Source organism: Aricia agestis, chromosome Z (genome assembly GCF_905147365.1).
Source record: "Aricia agestis chromosome Z, ilAriAges1.1, whole genome shotgun sequence".
NCBI classification, from domain to species: domain Eukaryota; kingdom Metazoa; phylum Arthropoda; class Insecta; order Lepidoptera; family Lycaenidae; genus Aricia; species Aricia agestis.
In genome coordinates, this window is record NC_056428.1 from 34,661,783 (window position 1) to 34,682,705 (window position 20,923).

At 34.6% G+C, this 20,923-nt stretch overlaps 1 protein-coding gene across 3 annotated transcripts in view; it reads left to right on the forward strand.

Annotated features, from left to right (window-relative positions):
- Nucleotides 1-1,728: 1,728 nt before the first annotated feature.
- Nucleotides 1,729-20,923, forward strand: part of LOC121739348 (carnitine O-palmitoyltransferase 1, liver isoform) — a 37,352-nt gene continuing 18,157 nt past the window's right edge. For all 3 annotated transcript variants that reach the window (XR_006037432.1, XM_042131749.1, XM_042131750.1), the window contains exons 1-10: nt 1,729-2,027; nt 7,290-7,437; nt 8,360-8,496; nt 12,478-12,586; nt 13,680-13,847; nt 14,723-14,844; nt 16,400-16,598; nt 17,860-18,059; nt 19,150-19,328; nt 20,467-20,600. Coding sequence is in view for 2 of the 3 variants with exons in the window: in XM_042131749.1 (XP_041987683.1) it covers nt 7,297-7,437; nt 8,360-8,496; nt 12,478-12,586; nt 13,680-13,847; nt 14,723-14,844; nt 16,400-16,598; nt 17,860-18,059; nt 19,150-19,328; nt 20,467-20,600 (1,389 nt within the window). In the remaining variant the exon portion in view is untranslated. The remainder of the gene's footprint in view (nt 2,028-7,289; nt 7,438-8,359; nt 8,497-12,477; nt 12,587-13,679; nt 13,848-14,722; nt 14,845-16,399; nt 16,599-17,859; nt 18,060-19,149; nt 19,329-20,466; nt 20,601-20,923) is intronic.

Here is a 20,923-nt window from a genome sequence, read left to right on the forward strand (position 1 = left end):
AGCCTGAAATCTATATTAATGACGTCAGTATCGAAAGGGTGACTGGAGTCCTGATGGACGAAGGACTGAGGTTTGAGAAGCACGTCACTAAGGTCGTCATTCGTTGTTTCTATCGTTTAAAGCTCCTGTACAAAATTCGAAATTTCATTCCAGAAAGATTACGAGCTTCGCTGTGTGAATCTCTTGTACTTTCTTATTTAAATTACGCTGACGTTGTTATCGGTCCTTGTCTTTTTCACGATCCAAAAACCTCATTCAAAGGGTACAAAATGCATGCGCAAGATACTGTTGCAATGTGCCTCCCCGCGACCACATAACGCCGTACATAAACAGTTCGAGATGGCATAAGATGGACGGTCGCCGACAGTTACATTTTGCCACGTTACTGTTTGGTGTGGTAAAATTAAAAACACCAACCTACCTGTATAATAAGCTGCAATGGGCATGCGACAAACAGCTGACCCTCACCACCAAGGGTTCGGCGTACCTATTAATTACTCCTATTCATCACTGTAACAAAGGCTGTAAAGTATAAACCGTTTTCGATCGTAGTACCTTTTACATTTCTCATGTGATTATGCTTCAAAAAAGTCAATGGACACAGATCGTGAGCGACCATTACTGACGATACTGAAATCCATGACTGAAAAGAGTTTATAATATCTTCATTTTCATGTCTTTAGGCAAAATGATTATTTTTCCTAAAAACATTCAAATGAATTTATTAGACGTTTGTTTCTAAAACATGGTCAACGGCGACGATGAATGGTCGTATACTCATTAGTTAGACTAAAAACAGATTTATATATTATACTTAATACTTATTATCATTAAAGATGTAGAATAATCATAAATAATATTATGTTTCTGAAATAAACTTAATTATGTTCTTATTCCATGTTAATTTTATGTTTGATAGCGTTTTAAACAAAAATAAAATATATTTTTACTATTTGAATTATTCGAAAAATAATTTGGCGAATATTCGAATAAAACGAGTATTCGAATAACATACCTTAGCTGAAATACACTTTCAACAGGCCAAACAAACAAACAGGCCGGCAGTTTTTAAATACTTAAATCTTTCTTTTTTTCATTACATACAATGAAAACAAATATAGGTAATAATCTGTCAGCCTACTGTCAGCTGGTACGACTCAAAAGATTATAGCGACATGTGCTTTGTGCGGCAGTTCCATCTTAAAGGTGTCTTTCGGATCTATGCCACGAGCGACCGCGACCGGTAAAAAATAAAATAAAATGCTACTTTATGACATTGAATATAGGTATCATTTTCTACTGACATTTACGTGGCGACCCATACTGCCGCCGGCGCGGCGGCGGCGTAAAAGCTAGTGGTTGAGTAAAATGAAACCTATAGCCTATGTCATAAAGTGGTATTTCGTTTGAATTTTCGTCCGTCGCGGTCGCTCGCGGCAAAGTTCCGAGCCACTTTAAGGTTGTTATTAAAAAAATATTCCATTCTTCAAAATTTTTATCCCCAAAAATATCCCCAAAATATTTTACCCCCTAAAAAGCCCACTAAATTTATTTTTTCCCACTAAATTTAGTGGGAAATCCCCATAGTTGGCAACACTGATTTCGCAGTCCACACGGTCCACTTAAAAATCAGCTGTCAAACCATAGACAATTCAAAGTCTAGGTGACAACTCTAGTGTTACTGTCAACTTAAGTCATTTTTAGGTTGCTTTTTTGCTTTTAATAATTTTTTACAAGGTCGTATTCTTCTACGCTGCGGTTGACGGTTGTGGTACATGCTACAGCTACGATTACGATTACAGTTTTTATTTTACGATTCCTAAATTTAAGCTTTTCCTAAATGAACATCAAGCAGGATAAATTTCATTAATTATTGTATTTAAAAATATTTAAAGAATGTTGTTAGGAGTGATATTTAGTTAGAAGTGTGTACTGTTCATATTACGGTATTTACTGGCATTTGGACAATCCATAAAAAAACGCCTTGAAGTGGGTGCTTTCTTCTGGATAACTTGTCTAGATTAAAGGTAAGAAACATTGAAACATTTATAAACAAGCATGATTCTAAAGTAATCAAACCGATTCTTGTTTACGTATTAGGTTTTATTTTACACATTCAAATGACTCGAGTCTCGGCAGCTAAAGAATTCAGTGTTAAATAATACGAGTTATAAGCTTAGATTTGTCGTTTAAATGAATATTAATTGCTATTTACTTATATGTAAATCTATGAAACGTCACAGTCCCAGTTTAGACTTTGATACCGAATACTCTTCCGCATGTGTGCGTGAGCTGAGCGAATGTACCTCTGTACGGACTACGGGTATTCACACAAAACACACACGAATGTTTACACTAGCTGGCGAATTTACATATTATGTAGCTTGTACTTTACATAAAAATGTGTACTTTCGACTTGTTACCAAGTGAGGTAACAAAATATTAAGCTTCTATTTTTAGTCAAAAAAACTTTCACATGTTTTTATATGTAGATGCCTCCATCCAAACAAATGTGCTACATTTTGTAAAAATTATAGATTTTATCATTCAAAAAGTTCTACTTGTACAAATTCTTAAAATGTTTTCAATAAAATGAAAGTCATGCTTGTACCACATATTCCTTACCAGTTAAGCTGACATGAAACATTTAAAAATAACTGCTTTATCTACTTACAATATGTAATATTCCTCCCATTCTGTCCAAATTAAAACTTTAAAGCATTATAAAATAAATTTCTTTACAGATAATAGGTCCATAGGATAAACATCTATATTTTCCACATCCAGAAGTTCTGATTTCCAAAATGGTCTAATCTAACTTTTCCAACAAAATATGTGAAAGTTGTTACTTTATATACTGAACTTTTGTACTTACTTATGTATATTTTGATCACATTTATTATTTTTTGGGTATTGAAGTATAAGTTTGATGCTTGTAAATAAACTATCTGCTTGTATCTATAAAACCATTTGTATATTTGTTAATACTAAATAGGTAGATAACATTTTAAATAGTCAATGGCCAAAAGGCATAATATTATGTCATTAGCAGCTTATCACAAACAGACAAAACAATTTAATCTGATATTTTTTTCTTTCAATTAGTTTTTCCAAAACTTGGACAAATGTTAAAGGAAAAATCTTAGGGAAAAAAGAATTATTAAATAAGTATTACTTACTAAAAACTTTACTAAAAATAATTGATGTGGTTATTCTATCTCTTCGGACAAAGCCCTCGTATAATTGTGATAGAACTTCACTTCATGGAAGTTTGTTTAATCACTAATTATACTCATGCTTTGTCCTCGAGATTAGCATTAAGTATACATGTAGACGTTGAGAGACAAAAATATCAACTATGTGTAATCAGAATGTTAGGTATATTTCAATATTATGTAGTTAACATAACAAAGAGTATTTAAATGTTACATAGTACAATAATTATATTGTTATGACAATCAAGAATTGTTTATAATACTTCCCGCAAAGAAAACATTATTTACCATAATATCCTGAATAACAATTCTGTTATAAAATCTACCAAAGGTTTGGGAGCTGCCACTCCAACCTGCGGTTTTTAGCTCTAGAAGTTGCAGCATGTCTAGCGTTGTGGGCAGTAAATACTGATTCCACAACTTGCCACATGTTAGTTTTATCCATCCTTAGCGTTTATGATGAGATAGGTTTATGGGGCTTTTTTATACAAATAAAAAAAATAGCATAATGATTGTGTTTTGCAAAGGTAGCAGCGTAATGTAACGACTGGACAAAATTTAGGACGTCTGTGGAAGACGGGAAGAACTAAAATTGGTTGTGGAGCACCTGGGCGTGAGGTTTCTAGCAAGTAGGTATGCCTCTTGTTACGAATGACGCCTCGATAACAGCCCGGTAACCAGGGTAACCTTCCGGTGAACATCTTGATTGCTAGAATGAGAGTTAATCTAAGTTTTAGATGGTCGAAAGATCAGGGGCTCCGTTAAGAATAGGCTTTTAATTAAAGGGTACCACGGCTGCGTGGGCCAGAGGGGCACAGCCATTATACCATGAGCTCTATCATCAATAATTTTTCTTAATGATTTCAAAATAATAGCAAAAGGGGGGAAGCTATAAAAATGAAAGTTAGACCATGACAACGTAAATGCATCAATGGCTACGGCATCCGTGTCCCGGTGCCAAGATATATATATTTGCACTTTTTATTTATCCTACTAGCGAACAAGTCAATTTCGGGAAAAACAAAATGATCAACAATTTTTTGAAAAGCGTAATCAGCTAATTCCCACTCAATATCGGGGTGAACACGCCGTGATTCTGTATCCGCAACGAAATTATCAATGGAGCCTATGTATGACGAAAAAACTATTATATTACGTTTTCACACCATTGCCACAGTTGTCGAGTGACGTTAGTCAGGTGTGGAAACTGCACACCGCCCATGCGGTTGATGTAAGATACTGCTGTTACGTGTTATCTATTTTCAAAATAATGTGGCAGTCTCGATAACTTTTTGCAAGCAAAAAGTAGCCTTGAGACCGAAAAAAGCGACTTAATTTACAAGATAATTGATATGCTACCACTAGCGCGTTCACCACCACAGGCGGCCCCCCATCCCGTTGTTGAGGCATCGCTGTAAATCTCTTAGCAAAATTTGTTTTGCACGATTTCATTAGCGGGGTTATCGATTATATCTTAAACCACCATTGAAGGTGGTAATAGTGATAACGGTAAGTTCATGCGTTTATTGTAACTTTGTCATCCTCTTTTAAATTTAAATATTTACACCGTTCCAGTTCCTTCGTATATAACCAGTAAAAGAATACCATAAAAATAAGATTATATATTTACTTGAATAATAATCACTAAAATTATAATTTTGTAATTGTTTTGCAAACGCCCGAACAAGGCATAAGTTGTATATTTCGTCAATGTATGTTGATTTATATATGTACTTGGTTGCAAATAAAAATTTGAAAAATTTGAAAATTTGGAAAATACTTAACGGCGGGACAGGTGGAAATGAGTAGACCTACTAGACGTGCGAGTTCCCGGACTTTACACTGTTTTATTTTCAAAAACTTATCAATTTCAGTATTGATTTTTAAACATTTTTCTTGGGGTAAAGTGACTTGTAATTTTTCGGAGTCTATGACGAAACCCAGGAATTTGCACGTAGTAGAAGGTGTAAGTTTACTCTTTTCCCAGCTGCCCCCCCTGGCCCCCTCGGTACGCCCATGGTCTGATATAGTATATTTATGCTATTTCTACTTTTTCTATTGTTTTGATATCAATAAAGTTAGAAAGTATTTTGACAGTATTAAAAATACACTATGAGTATAAATTTAAGTAGCTGTATAATATTATGTGCTGTTTTAGTTATCTTTAGATGTTGTTATTAAGCGAAGTTTGCCTTCTGTTTGTATTTAATCTGTGTTTGGGGGGAAATTGAGCGTATCCGCCGGGTCACGAGTGTCACGACACTCGTACATTGGATACAAGGGCGACCTTGGATAAATAGGACAAGCTCATTCCTATATCCTAGTTTCTAAAAGAGCTCATATTTGGGTACTCAGACAACTTGTGTGAGATAATTTTGGCATAATAAATTAAATAACAAATGCGAAAGTATACATCAACTTTTCAATTGATTTTACCTTTTTTATCATGGAATGAAAAAATATTTCGCGATTATTACAATACTAGAAGTATCGCGTGGCTGTTCTCGCGTAAATATGGAATTAATTGGGAACCTTAGATATATCCCGCAAACATTTTCCCCGTGATCTACAATCTGCTATTATATATCTGTACCAAATTACATAAATATTAAATAATAAATATCGGTCCAGTAGTTAGTGAAGTAAGCGAGTTCAAATAATAGTTTCCCCCCATTAGAGGAGGAAATTTCCATAAGAAAACTCCCAACTCCCGGAATTCTATCTCTATTATTTATAATTCTAATTTAACGCTGAAAGTAAGCCTCCGCGCGGCATTTTTAGGTAGCGCGCGCGGCTTCAAAATCGAGCACGTCACACTGATTATTTTTTAAAGGTATTAAATATTAATTTAAAAATTTCAAAAACTTATGGTGTATTCCGAACACTTCAAAGAATTTGCTCCCGTTGGAAATTTAACTTCAAGTTAATTTTTCAACAAATTAGACAAATGTTAACTAACGAAATTTTTTCGAACTTCGGTCCTCATTGTACTTTAAATAAAATCTTAAATAATTTTCGTAAAAATTTTTCACTTCGTGGAGCCCTTGATATAAACATACTTAACAAGATCACGCCATAAAAATTTTAAAAAGTTTAATACTTTGTTTATAATATTATTTTAACTTGAACTTTAAAAAACTAGAAATCCAAGTAATATTGTCAAAAAAAATTTTGTTTCATTTATTATCACGTAATTGTTTTCATGTCAATGAAGGACATGTATTATCTAAAAAAAATTTTTTTTCCGCCATTTGCTAATAAAAATTTATAAACCAATGGACAATTTCCATGCTTTTAAATTTTTTTTTCCTACCTTTATTCTCTTGAAAATATTATGATTTTTAGAAACAATTTTTTTTCTTTAAGAATCTTTTGTTTAAACTTCTTAAAATTTAATAGTTTCGGAGTTTTTAACAAAAAACGTAATACTTTTTTTGGCAACCTAATTTGCTTATAACTTTTGCAATTTTTTGTGTGCTAATACACGCTTCCGATACATTTTTCTAGACGTCTTCCCGAATCTAATGAGCTATCGCACGTATTTTTATGACCCTTATCTCTATATTTCGCCATTCTTAACTTATCGCTTAGACTATAGGTAGAGAAGGGTGCCGTGAAAAAATATTGACTTGTAAGTGCGCCGCAGGCTGAAAAAGATTGGGAACCCCTGGCCTAAAGCCTTCCTCAATAAATGGACTATCCAACATAAAACTAATTACATAACAACTACTAATTATATAACAGACCAGTACTTTCTGAAATTAGCGCATTCAAACTAACAAACACTAGTTTTATAATAGTATATTAGATAATTTACAGCATTCCACTTTCACATCCTAGAGCAATCCATGCCTGTGGGCTCCCCTATCCGTATGTCAACTGGAATCGGTCTTTAAACCTTTACCGCCTAAAATTAGTTTTAGCTACATTTTTTTGGTGTGGTTTTTGGTGATGTGGAAGTGAGACATGATGCCCTAAGGACGGATTTTTTGTGCTTCTTCTGGTGCCCCATGAGACGTGATGCCCTAGGCAATTGCTTAATTTGATTAAGGGTTGATCTGCCACTGCTTTCAGGTGAAGTATGGCAGAAGCTCACTCTGCTGTGGCGTTCTCGTTCGCCATCACCCACGACGGATGGGACGTGAATTTCGACCGGGAGGTGCTCTACCTCGTCTGGGAGTCAGGACTCAGGTCGTGGAAGAAGAGATTGGCCAGATTCAGGGTAAGTCTTTTAAGTTGGAAATATTAGCAACCGCAAAATTTTGACAGAAATTAATAATATTTTCTTACTGCAGCACTCAGAGACATTAATTACTTAACATAGGCCCCATTACCCATATAATATTATCTGTCAAACTCTGCATTGAGAGGGCGACTAACCCTAAAGATCAAACATCGTCATTCGTCCTTCTCTCTTCACACTCACGCCCGTCTTTCATATGCCAGGTGAAAAAGGACGACGCGGAATCATCGCCAAGTTAGTTTTTTTCTTAATAACTTGATAAATATACAACATTTTAGAAATCCTCTCAGTGATAGAATTTTATACAACGTGTTAAAATATTAACTTACTTTAATGCACGGCTATTGCAATATATATGAAAAATTCGTGAAAATAAGATGCATCTTTATGATTTTTTTTTCTATCGAGATAAGATATCGTGTTTTCGCTCAGATCAAATTCTTGGAAATATAATGTAGTCTCTTTGTTTACAAAATGAAACAATTCGGGGCTTATTTTCAAGGAAAAAAATGAATTATAATATCGACAATTTTGGGTTAGTCGCCTTCTTAAATAGAAGTTTAATCATCATTAAATTAGTCTCTTCTTTCTTCTCCTCAATGTTCTAAGTTACTTTCTGGAAGTATTCAAAACTCAAGTGATCTGTGATCAGGCTCCTTGATAAAGGTTTTCGTGATTGGATACTGCTGTCGATCTTGGCGACATAGGATAATGCTAATTAGTGTGTGTTAACCCTGAACCCATAAAAATAAGCCGGTATTGACTTTTCAAAGGAAATTAATAATAAATTCCGAGTCTCTTCTCCTTCCTCAAAAATAATATTTAAAACACAGAAGACGTGAAAACATATTTTAGATGATGCCTATACTTATGTTAATTAGGTTAATTGTTTTGTCCACAGAACAGCGTCAATAATGGAGTTTACCCTGGACACCTACAATCCCTCTATTTCCTGTGGGCATTGCTTGTTGGTGCCCACTTTGCTGGGTTCCACATACCATTCGGACTTGTGCAGAAAGCCTTAGCCTTTATGCCTGGGTAAGTAAATAACCCTATTTTGATGACAATTACAGGAGAAATTTAAAATCAGAAAATTTACTTTGTCTCCTAGCAATTACTTTGAATGTACCATTTAAAACTATAATTATTTATTGATTAGATTTTAAAATAGCTCATTTGCTACGCCCATTTCATTTAAAACGGTTTTTGTAGCCTTACACAGATTACGTCTTAACAATCTCTTTTTACCAGACTTTGGTAGTCTGGTAAAAAGGCCACATATTTACTTATAGTCGGGGCAATTTAATAGGCCACATTTGACAGTTCAACAAAATTGAGCCTGGTAGCCTTGTAACGACGCCATAAAAAAATAAATATTTTGTCATTTTTATTACTGCACAATTTATTCACTTTTTCTAATAACGATTACATATTTATTATAAACATAACCAATACGAGTTCTTTTACTATTTGTTTTCACTGATAAACAATTTTTAACATAAAAAACAAATTATGATTTAAAGAACTGAACGTCGGTACAATGTTACGTCAGCTGACCTTTTTTCTTTTTAAACTCTAGGGATGTTACTCTAAAAACCGAAAGCGAATAAGTAGAATCAGATGCATTGATTAGTTGTAACGATATATCCCCATAAATTCATAACCACGTTGTGAAAAGTAACACATATTCATGTGAAATGAATAATGATAATACAAAATTTAACAGTTTTGATATTTCAAGTGAATAAATGCAATTTTTCTAGTAAATTATGTACTTGTCTTATTTTGCTCCTTGAATTTACAAAAGAAAAAGTAATAATAGGACAGGAATTCGTTTTTGGTTTTATAAATAACATATAAAATTCAAATATTTTATTTCAAGTCCGTATCGATTTATTCGTTTTGGTCGATGTTTTTAAGCAGCTTACCTCACTATGGAGATTATTCTGACAGATGTCAAATGTGGCCTATTAAATTGCCCCGACTGTAGTAGGCCACATTTTTACTTAGATAATAATCCAAAAATCGGCCAAATACGAGTTGGACTCGCGCACGAAGGGTTCCGTACCATTATAGAGCAAAATTAGGCCAAAATTTGTGTTTTTTTTATTGGGACCCCTCCTTAATTTTATATTCAATATTAATTAATATTAATTATTAAAGTACACATAAGACTAAAGATTGTGTGAAAAATTCAAGTACGTACCTGCCGCTATTATTGTTAAAGACCAAAAAATCACGTTTGTTGTATGGGAGCCCCACTTAAATATTAATTTTATTTTATTAGTATTTTTTGTTATAGCGGCAACAGATATACACAATCTGCGAAAATTTCAACTCTAGCTATTACCTTTCTTGAGTTACAGCCTGGAGACATACAGACGGACAGACAAGGAAGTCTACTAAGACTAAGGTCCCGTTTTTACCCTTTGCGTACGGAACTTTAAAAAAAGTTATAAAGTATGTCGTTTTATTTATTTTAAAATAATTTTAACCATAGCATTAAGATCAATTGAATTTATTATACGCATAATAATATAGAACTGATAAGATAACGTTTGATTTTTATCAGGAGTAGGAAGAAATGACTGCTTTTTTTCTATCTTGGAAATGAACCTTGGAGTGAAGTTTAATACTCGTATATTATGTGTTTTAAAACATGTTACTTACCTACATAGTGCAAGAATAGCACAAAACAATTACTATTTCATTATCTGACACGTACTTTCTGAGCATTTCAGCAACTTCTGATTGATCCATCAAGGTTACCAAGATAATAAGAACTAGTCTTATTATCTTGGTAACCAAGGTGCGAAGCCGGGGCGGGCGATTGATCCATCAAGATGGATCAATGGACGGGTATAAAACAAGCCTATGTCAGTCACTGAAAAAAATTAAAATCCATTCAGTAGTTTTGATTTATATTCATTACTACCCGTGGCCCGCAATCCACATTAATGGCCGGTACCGCCGCAAAAGCTACGTCCCGCAATTTTTAAGGGAAATAATAAAAAGAACGAATAAAAAATTACTTTGCGACTGATGATGAACATATTGTTTAAATAACAAGAGCACTCTGGTTTCAACTAAACCAGGCCAGTTACGCAGGAGTAATTTTTTATAGTGCCAAATGTATGCGCAATACACAAGAGCACTCTGGTTTCAATGAATCCAGGCCAGTTACGCAAGAGTAATTTTATAGTGCCCAAGTGTGTGCGCAATACACAAGAGCACTCTGGTTTCAGTGAACCAGGCCAGTTACTCAGGAGTAATTTTTATAGTGCCCAAGTGTACGCGCAATACACAAGAGCACTCTGGTTTCAACTAAACCAGGCCAGTTACGCAGGAGTAATTTTATAGTGCCCAAATGTGTGCGCAATACAAGACCACTCTGTGGGAAGCGCGGGAAGGGAAGAAGAAGCGGGAACTCTCTGTCCTTTTGCGATACATAACGTAACTGCATACCAAATATCATCAAAATCCATGTAGCGGTATAATCAGAAATCATTTTATTTAACGCCTGGGAACCGTACATTTTTCCGAGACAAAAAGGATCCTATGGCCTTTTCCGGGACTCAAAGCATCTCCATACCAAGTTTCGTCAAAATCTGTTCAGCGGTTTAGGCGCAAAATAGGAAATTTTGATAACGCGGTAACCGTATATTTTTCAAGACACTAATTATCGTATGTCCTTTCACGAGAGTCAAAGTATGTGCACACTAATTTTCATCAAAATCGGTTCAGTGGTTTAGGCGCAAACAATTTTTGTTTATCATACGGGTACCGTACCTTTTTCCCCGGATGTAAAGTATCCTATGTCCTTTCCCGAGACATAACGTATGATCTGTATACCAAATATCATCGAAATCCACGTAGCCGGTAGCGGTATAAGCTGAAATCATTTTTATTTAATGCCTGGGAACCGTACATTTTTTTTAATAACAAGGACCCTATGTCCTTTCCCGGGACTCAAAGTACCTCCATACCAGATTTCAGAAGAATCGGTTCAGCGGTTTGGGCGTCACAAGGTAATTTTATAACATTTTGTTAAAATTAAAGCACTTAAATTTGTATTGAAAGAACAAATCAGAATTTTGCATTTATGTGAAATAGCACAAAGTACATTAATGCTATGTAATAAGCCCTATAGCAATATTGCATTAACCATTTTTATACGTTTTCTCTTAAAACTGAATGTAAAATTAAAATGTTTTAATCTATCTAATTAAATAATAAAAGTCATAATCATAATCTACGCATTTCAACAAAAAAAAAAAAGATACCGCACAATAACATTTTTTTGCTTAAAATAAGCAGAAAATAAAGATTATTCCAAAAAAACTTAAAACACCGATTACTCAAAACTAGTCCGATGACACACCAATGCTTAACAGCATCCATATATAGTATAGCGGGGCTCCGACGACTCATACTTGAAGCCAGTTGTTTTTTTTTTGTATTGGTCGCCGGTAAAATTTTACCCATTTTTTTGACGTTCCGTTAAGGATTATAATTTGTGTAATTTATTAATGATTTTTATATATGAACGGGGTTTACCACCAATCCAATTTACCAACAAAACAAACCGGGTCATCCAATTAAAAGTTAGCTTAATATGAAGAACATAATTCCAGATGTGCCAACCATGTTTAAATAATTGCAGGTGGCAACTGACATTAACTGGACGCTGTTAAGCATTCGTGTACTAACCCACAAAAAATTACGTATTGAATTATGCCTGCAGTTATATTCTTTAGATCATTTAAAACAAGACTGCATTCAAAATTTAGCAACAAAAATGTTATGGGTTAGGACACAAATGCTTAACAGCGACCAACTATTCTTTTAATTCTAAAATAGTTAAGTCAGAAGTATTTATATAATTGTGATTTCGCTGTTTTTCGATTAAGATTTAAAACTCATACAATAAGATACTCATACACCCTCTTACTAAAAAAATTTATCAACCTTGTGTTATGGAGTAGTAATATGCAATCTTATAATTTTTTTTCTTTTCAGCACATCTATATTTTGGCAAATAACATCCTGTCTTCTAGCTGCGTTGACATTATGGCTCTCAGTAATATTCTTCATGCGGTACCTTCTCAAAATACTGCTCATGTACAAGGTTAGTTTAAGTGGCTGTTGTAAACTTAATAGTTAACCTACAACATGTTAGCGCTGGATCTGTTTTGTTGAAACCAAATTCCTTTAAAATCAGTTCTGAATACAGGTTTAGCATAAAATGGTAACAGACATTACATTAATTGAGCATCATTATAAATGCTGAAATGTTTGCACAACTGTCTTTAATTTTAACAAATGCCAAATAAGTGGGTTGATAAAGAATAATAATTAAATGCATTTAAAAATTTAACATGAATAAGGAATAGAAGTTAAGAGCTGGTTGAGGTATCTAGACAAAAAAATTATGTATTTACTTAAGTCTAATTTCGAATGAACTTTGTAAACAAAAAAACAATTCGTGTATCAGATGCCAGAGTCCACAAGGAACTAGGTTTTATCAGTGCTGATAATGATGCTTCAAAGATTTCTACGTCGTGAATATGAGACTAATTAATATTATCAATGTCATTATAATTATTATTATAATAAACACTGTTACATATCTATTGTAGATAAGGCGGCCGTTTCTAATCGAGTTATATAATAGTTCATATCTAAATAGGTAGTTTGATAATACAATTGCAAAAAGTGCACAATTTAGATTAATTTATACTTTTTAAACATTAAAAAAAGCGTAATTAAAGTTTTTTTGTCTCCAAAATGTTAACAACCTCTGTTAATTATTGTTCATTTGACTCATTCATCATAAATGAATAATGTAATTGCTTACATTATTGTTTAAGTATTTTTAACTTAAGTATGAGAGCATTGTGGCAATAATTTAAGATTTAAATAATACCTTCTTAAATTACATTAAAAAAGGTTTCGTGGTTTAAAACAAAATAACACAAAACACATAGGCAAACTATTTTTACAATGATGTATTGACGATGATTGGTGATCAATAGGTGCCTTTTCATAACTGTTTGGAATGTGGAATTGTAATGTAACAAATATATTTTAAAGTCACAACTAAAATTCATTTAAAATGAATGTGTTAATGGAGCGTTTTTTGTTCAAGCCTTTGTTTTAACTTTTATCTATGGCAGCTAAGATTTTTAGGGAACTATTTCACCTTATTTTTATTGTTTCAGGGTTGGATGTACGAATCTAGAGCTCCTGGATCTAGGATATCAAAGAAGACTTTACTCTGGGCTAGTGTAGTGCGAGTGTTATCCGGATGGAACAAACCGAAACTGTACAGTTTCCAAGGTTCCCTGCCGAGGTTACCGCTGCCTTCTGTCAAAGATACTATGAGAAGAGTAAGTTGTATATCAAGATTACGTATATTCTTGTTATGATAATAATAATATATTTAAAAAAAATGCGTATGCAATTATATAATATACTAGATGTTCCGCGCGGCTTCGCCCGCATAAATTAGGAATTTTACGGAAACCGTACATTTTCTGCACAAAATAGCCTATATTATCCCTTCACTTGGTCTACTCTACACCTGTGCCAAATAACTTAGAAATTCATCCAGTAGTTCGAGAGATAAGCGGCTTCAAATAATTTTCCCGGTTTTTTCCACATTTTCCTCTGTTTCTTCGCTTCTATTGGTCTTAGAGTGATATAATATATAGGTATATCAGTCCACCAATCGAAGCAAATATATATAATATATATCACTCTGAGACCAATATAATACGATATAATATGATACGATTAGCCTTCCTCGATAAATTGTCTATCTAACACTGAAAGAATTTTTCAAATCGGACCGGTAGTACTGAGCTTAGCGCGTTCAAGCAAATAAACGAACTCTTCCGCTTTATAATATTAGTATAGATATAATTATTGCACACGCAATTTTTGATTAGTCTCTGCTTCTATAATAGCTATCTCATATATGTATATAGTACCTCAGATGTACACTGTGTGCTAAATTAATAGGTACAAATTTTTATAGTAAACCTAAATATGTGGCAAGTATATATCTATTACAAAGTGACCATATTCAATTTGGCAACCTCTTCTTTTAGATAATATCATAGGATTAGTGTAGAGTTATTTTTTTATGGTTTATACATCTGAGTTACTTACATATTATAATATTATTATCATAAATGTTTGCTTAAATTTGAACCAAATTAATATTCTTCAATAGTTTTAATAATTGGTACAATAATTTCAGTACTTACAAAGTGTTCGGCCCTTATTAGATGATGAAAAGTACGAAAGGGTGGTGAGACTAGCGGACGAATTTGAGAGAACAATCGCTGTCAAACTGCAAAGATACCTCATACTCAAGTCATGGTAAGTTCTATGAAATAGCTACAAACCGCTTCGGTACGTAAAGTATGGTATAGTTTGCTCTTGAGTCTTGACTTGGCTGGAGCACTGCCGTGCCCTCAGATGGATTCTCATGATAAACAATCATATAATCTTGTGCCATTTGGTTGACATAGTGTTGAGAATCAGCTGTCCCAAAATGACACCAGCGATAGTTTACATTGGGTAGTATTTAATCGAGTGACTGTAAATTTACAGTTTTAGGTGTCAAAATTACTATATTTGGGTTACAGAATTAATATTTGAGCGACTGAGAGTGAGTGACGAGAAATTAAAGAACAGCTACCTAGAAATTATTTATTTGAGTTACTTAAAATACAAAATGAGCAGCTTTATAATTTTTGAGCGACCTAATATCTGTTTGAGTGTCAACGTTACGTCCTGCATTTTTTTCAATATTTGGCAAGTGTAATCTTAAATGAAGTGTTTCGAATACCAAAAACCACTTTGAAAAATACACTAATGAGCAGAGTATAATGAGCACACATTAAAACAAAAAAAAATGAATATGAAATAACTATTTGATGCAACACTTTTATTCAGGGACTACTGCGGACAGGGATAGAACAATTTTTTTTTATTACTATCAATTAAATTTTTTGTGAGTAGCTTCATTTGGATAAGAGGAACAACAATTTTATATGTGAAAAAAAGCGGTAGCTAACATAGATAGAAAGGATTTCATACTTTGATTTGATGATCCCAAAATATGTATTGTTCTATTTGTAGGAACTTAAATTATATAACGGTAAAAGTTTAGAATCATACCCAACGATTTAGAGGGGCAGAGAAGGAGGGGGGAGGGGGGTAAACCTCGTTTAAATATAAAATCATTAATAAATTACACAAATTATAATCCTTAACGGAACTTCAAAGAAATGGGTAAAATTTTAATGGCGACCTATACCAAAAAAAAAAACAACTGGCTTCAATTATGATTCGACGGAGCCCCGCTACGCGGGGCTCCTACTTCTGGGTGGTTTACAAAAAAATAACCACTACGCTACGCTCCCGCCTTAGCCATCTAACCTAACCCAAAAAAGTCGTATTGGTCCGCAGCCCAACTCACCTGACTGCAACGATTCGTCGCCCCGCCCCCATTTTTCGCTTAGTCAAATTAATACCGCTCATGTTATTAAAACAGTATGATCATCATCAGTCGCAAATTATTTTTTTATTCGCTCGTTTTATTATTTCCTGTTTACATTTCGGCTACATGCAAGATGATGCTTGAATAGCATTATAGTGTAAAACAGCTATTTCTCAATCTATACTATAACTTTAACGATTGGGATACCCAATCGATGCAGTCAACCTATTATTGACACTAGAATTCCAATAATAGGATTTTCCATTTGTAAGAGCTTCTAAAGTTACGATAATTGGGTGGTTTTACCTTAGTACTGATTTTGATCATACGGCCAAAATAATCTTGTATTGCCATGATGTAAAACACTCTCAGTTCTTGCAATCAGAACTTCATACTGTATCATATCTTAATAAATGAATTTGTTTGAAGGTGGTCAAGCAACTATGTATCGGATTGGTGGGAGGAATACGTATACCTCAGGGGTCGTTCACCTTTGATGGTCAACTCCAACTTCTATGGCACGGACACTCTCATGCGAGCTACGTCGGTACAAGCAGCGCGCGCGGGTACCTTGATACACATGTGCCTTAAATTCCGTAGACTTATAGATAGACAGGAGTTGGAACCTGTAAGTATGTTTTGGTATAGTCCGGTCGTAGAGCACGTAGATTGACCTATCGCAACTTGTCTCATTCGAGCACGAACATATTGGTATACAGTGTGTTTGTGTAAACACCGTTATCCTTGAAACCATCAAATGTAATGAGACCGTCAAAATGAACAACTTTTTCTATGAGAACAATGCTGGGAACTCAAAAAAATCCGTCTTCATACCCATACAAATTGCCGATCCAGGCATCCATATGGGTATGAAGACGGCATTTTTTTTTTTACAAACACACTGTATGTTGATGTCTTGTTTCCACGTGGTAATAGAACGATGGCAAAAAATTCGTACGCCAGTGAAAGCGTATATAATAATTGTAAGTATTAGAAGTGAATGTATAAAGTACGTGCTCTACGTACGGACTATAGTTAAGAATTATTATCATTACTTGTACCATCGAGAAAATTGATTCCTAAACCCTAGACAATTGACATTCCAACGCCATTTGTTCGGATCATGTCAATTCAATGTTAATAATTGTGATCTGTCGGCTGGGTTTGACGTAACGCGACCAAACTACGTATGTCCCTCGTCTGCCTAGGAACCAACTTCTCTGATAGTACAATGAATATTTTATTATAAAATATTAGAAATTAGTTATTTTGAGTAAAATATTAAAACATAATTTTTGTCACTATATTTGCGCTCGTTTTGGTTTTTGAAGCGGGTGAGTATATTGTATAATAAATAATGATTTTACATTTCAATAGCAGTTATACACTTTTATAAATAAACGCCTCCGTGGTCTATGGTATAGAGCGCTGCTCTTGACTCGGAGGTCGTGGGTTCGATTCCCGCGTTGGAAACATGTTATTTCCAAGTTTGGTTAGGACAATGCAGGCTGATCACCTGATTGTCTGACAAGTAAGATGATCCATGCGTCGGATGGGCATGTAAAAAGTCGATCCTGCGCCTGATCTCTCGCCAGTCGTGTCGGTCGTCCGTCCCACTGGGTTATGAGAGTAAAGGAATAGAGAGTGCCCTTGTGTACTGCGCACACACTTGGGCACTATAAATTACACCTGCGTAGCTGGCCTGGTTTCAATGAAACCGGCCACCGTCACCGAAACCGGTGTGGGAGTGGAATTAATTTTATTTATTATTAAATAAATAAAATTAATTTTTGACATGATTAAAGCTGTATTAGTTACGTTAGATTTAAACATCAGAAGCAAAGTAGTCCTTTGACTATTTATTTTTAAAACTATAACTTCTATCACAGATAATGCTACAAAACATGGTGCCGCTATGTTCTTCGCAATACGAGCGACTGTTCAATACTGTGAGAGTGCCCGGCATCGAAACGGACAAGATAGTGCATTACCAAGACTCCACGCATATAACTGTGTACCATAAGGGCAAATACTATAAGGTGATGGTCTACTATCGTGGTAGACTGCTCAACCCGGCTGAAATACAAGTGTAAGTACATAATAATATACAATCCGTGCAAATTAAAAGTGCCGGTTGGCAGCGGGCGACATGAAGTAACCGCAGACGACGTGTCGTCGCGACACTACTGGTTTCTTTGTATTTCTATGAAACACCCTCCGCAGCTAGCGACACGAAGCTAGTGGCACTTTTCATAGAAATACATAGAAACCAGTAGTGTCGCGACGACACATCGTCTGCTGCCGCTTCATATATCCGGCTTCCAACTTGTACCGTCATTACGGTGGTACCGTTTCCAAAAATTCCAGCGTGGTGCACGGGTTGTACTATCAGAGAAGTTGATTCCTAGGCAGATGGCGGATTAATAAAATACTAAGTAATTTGGTCGCGCTATGGCAAACTCATTCGACCGATCACAGCTAACATTGAATTGACATTAGCCGACCAAACGACGTAGGTCTGTCAACTGCCTAGGAATCAATTTCCTCGGGTATACAATATAGATTCTACAGATGTGTGTGTGCACAATAATAACTATGCAAACATGTGTGTTTATTGGTAGTAAAGTAGCTAAAGAAAGCTACACATTAAATAAACTAGAGAATGTTTTGTCTTTCAATTTGAGATTGCAAAATTTTGATATAAGCCTTACTTGTGAAAATATCCATAGTTATGTATTGCCGCTAAAACGTTCGCGCTTAAAACCTTTAAAAAAAAAAAAAAAAAAATATATATATATAATATATATATATATATATATATATATATATATATATATATATATATATATATATATATATATATATATATATATATATATATATATATATATATATATATATCCACAGCCGAACATATAACCTCCTCGTTTTTTTGAAGTCGGTTAAAAAGAGACATAACGTTAGGTTTGCATCAAAATTTATCTCTTTTTTAAATGTCTTTGTATATTATATCCCCTTACTAATAAAGACATCTACGCAGCGTAAAATTATATAAGGTCTTCTGTCATGCAATTTTCCCAATGTGCCAGAAAAGGAAAGTACTTACAGTTATTTGCTGTGTAAAATATTTTATAACTAAGGAGGTCTAACTATAATAATAGAAATAACGTATATTTTAGACAAATGCAACAGATATTAGACGATAAATCAGCGCCCATGATTGGTGAAGAGAAACTAGCAGCCCTCACCGCTGGCGAGAGGACACACTGGGCCCACATCAGACAGACCATGTTCAACAGAGGAAACAATAGGACGTCTCTACACTGTATAGAAAGAGCAGCTTTTAATGTCTGCTTAGGTGAGTTTCTCACTTAGCTTAGTAGTCACAATTGAAGACGTGATAGATTATGGTTACGTGATATATGACGTATAATATGGTTTTCCCAGAACCATATTAAGTATAACTAATATTTTATAACATGAGGACAATTATTACAATTTTTTTCCTTAATTTGAACAAAACTTACCAACTTAATCTATCTGATACCACCTTTTAACTTACCAACTTAATCTGGCTAATATATCTGGTTACACAAAATCCACAGTTTTTCTATTTCAAATAATTTTCCGGCCCTAAAGCATTTTCCATTATTTATGCAAAAACAAACGTATTTTTTTTTTACTGTTACTCACCTGGTTCTTCCACTCACGTCTTCAATTAGTATTAACATTTATTTCCGTCTCCTTCCTATTTGCGTCTCCTTAAATTTCTCTGAGTGTGGCCGTTAAGGAGCATTCGAATCAAGACGACCGCGACGAGAGACCACGACCCGAGACCGGCAACCGGACGGGGGGCGACAGCTGCCTACCAGTGTCGAAGAGTCCATATAACCCGATTCCCATCGACTTCCCCTAGAAAAATCGAATCAATGGGCCAACGACATTTTTATCTAATAAATATTTTACATACCTACCTACTTAAAAAACTTTGAATTCACAATTTTATATGCACGACTCGGTCGCGTAGATTTGTAGGCAGTGCCTACGAATCTACGCGACCGAGTCGTGCGACCCATATGAAACTCGTAAAAATTTCGTTTTAGTGCGAAGAAGACGCGGCCATTTTGTATTATCTGTCGCGCCACGGCACTGCCTTGTGAGCGACTGAGTCGCGCGACGCAAGTCGCCGGCAGGGCACCCACACACGTCGTGAGACTCGATCGCTTGCATACATCAGCACTTTCTATTAATTCATATTATAAAGCAGTGGGTCGCTTTCGCCGGTCGCGGTCTCGCGTCGCGGTCGTCTTGATTCGAATGCTAGCTTTAAAGTTGTAAGATTGTTTATAATGTAATAAGTGATGGGAATGGATGGTGGGCCAAAGACAGCTTTGGCCCACCATCCATTCCCATCACTTATTTATTAGGTATCCACAAACTTATTTAATTATACTTTTATTGGTAAGACGGTTAACTGTTTTTTTTTTTTTCACTAGACGACATTGAATACGCGTTTGACGAGAATGACACTTCGAAACTGGACGACTACGGGCGAGTGCTGCTCCACGGTAAAGGCTACGACCGCTGGTTTGACAAGTCCTTTAATCTGTGCTTCAGTACCAATGGACTGGTGAGTTAACATCTGTAATAGGTATGACGAAATTTTTTTTTCTTGTTTGTAAGTGAAGGACCATTCAAAAATAGGAATATCGGTGAAAAAATGACTTTGATAGCTTAAAAACTCTCCAAGATATCCATACAAAATGTTATTTAACTGTGTTGTCACGCTTAGGTAGTTTGTTCGTTAGCTATGTTAAATATATTTTTTTTATAAATTGCATAACTTATCGAATGGTATACGAAAATTTTATAAAAAACTTTGAAGGCTCATAACAAAAAAAATACGTAAGTTATGAAGCTGTGGAAAGACTTATATTTTATCGCTATGTCTTT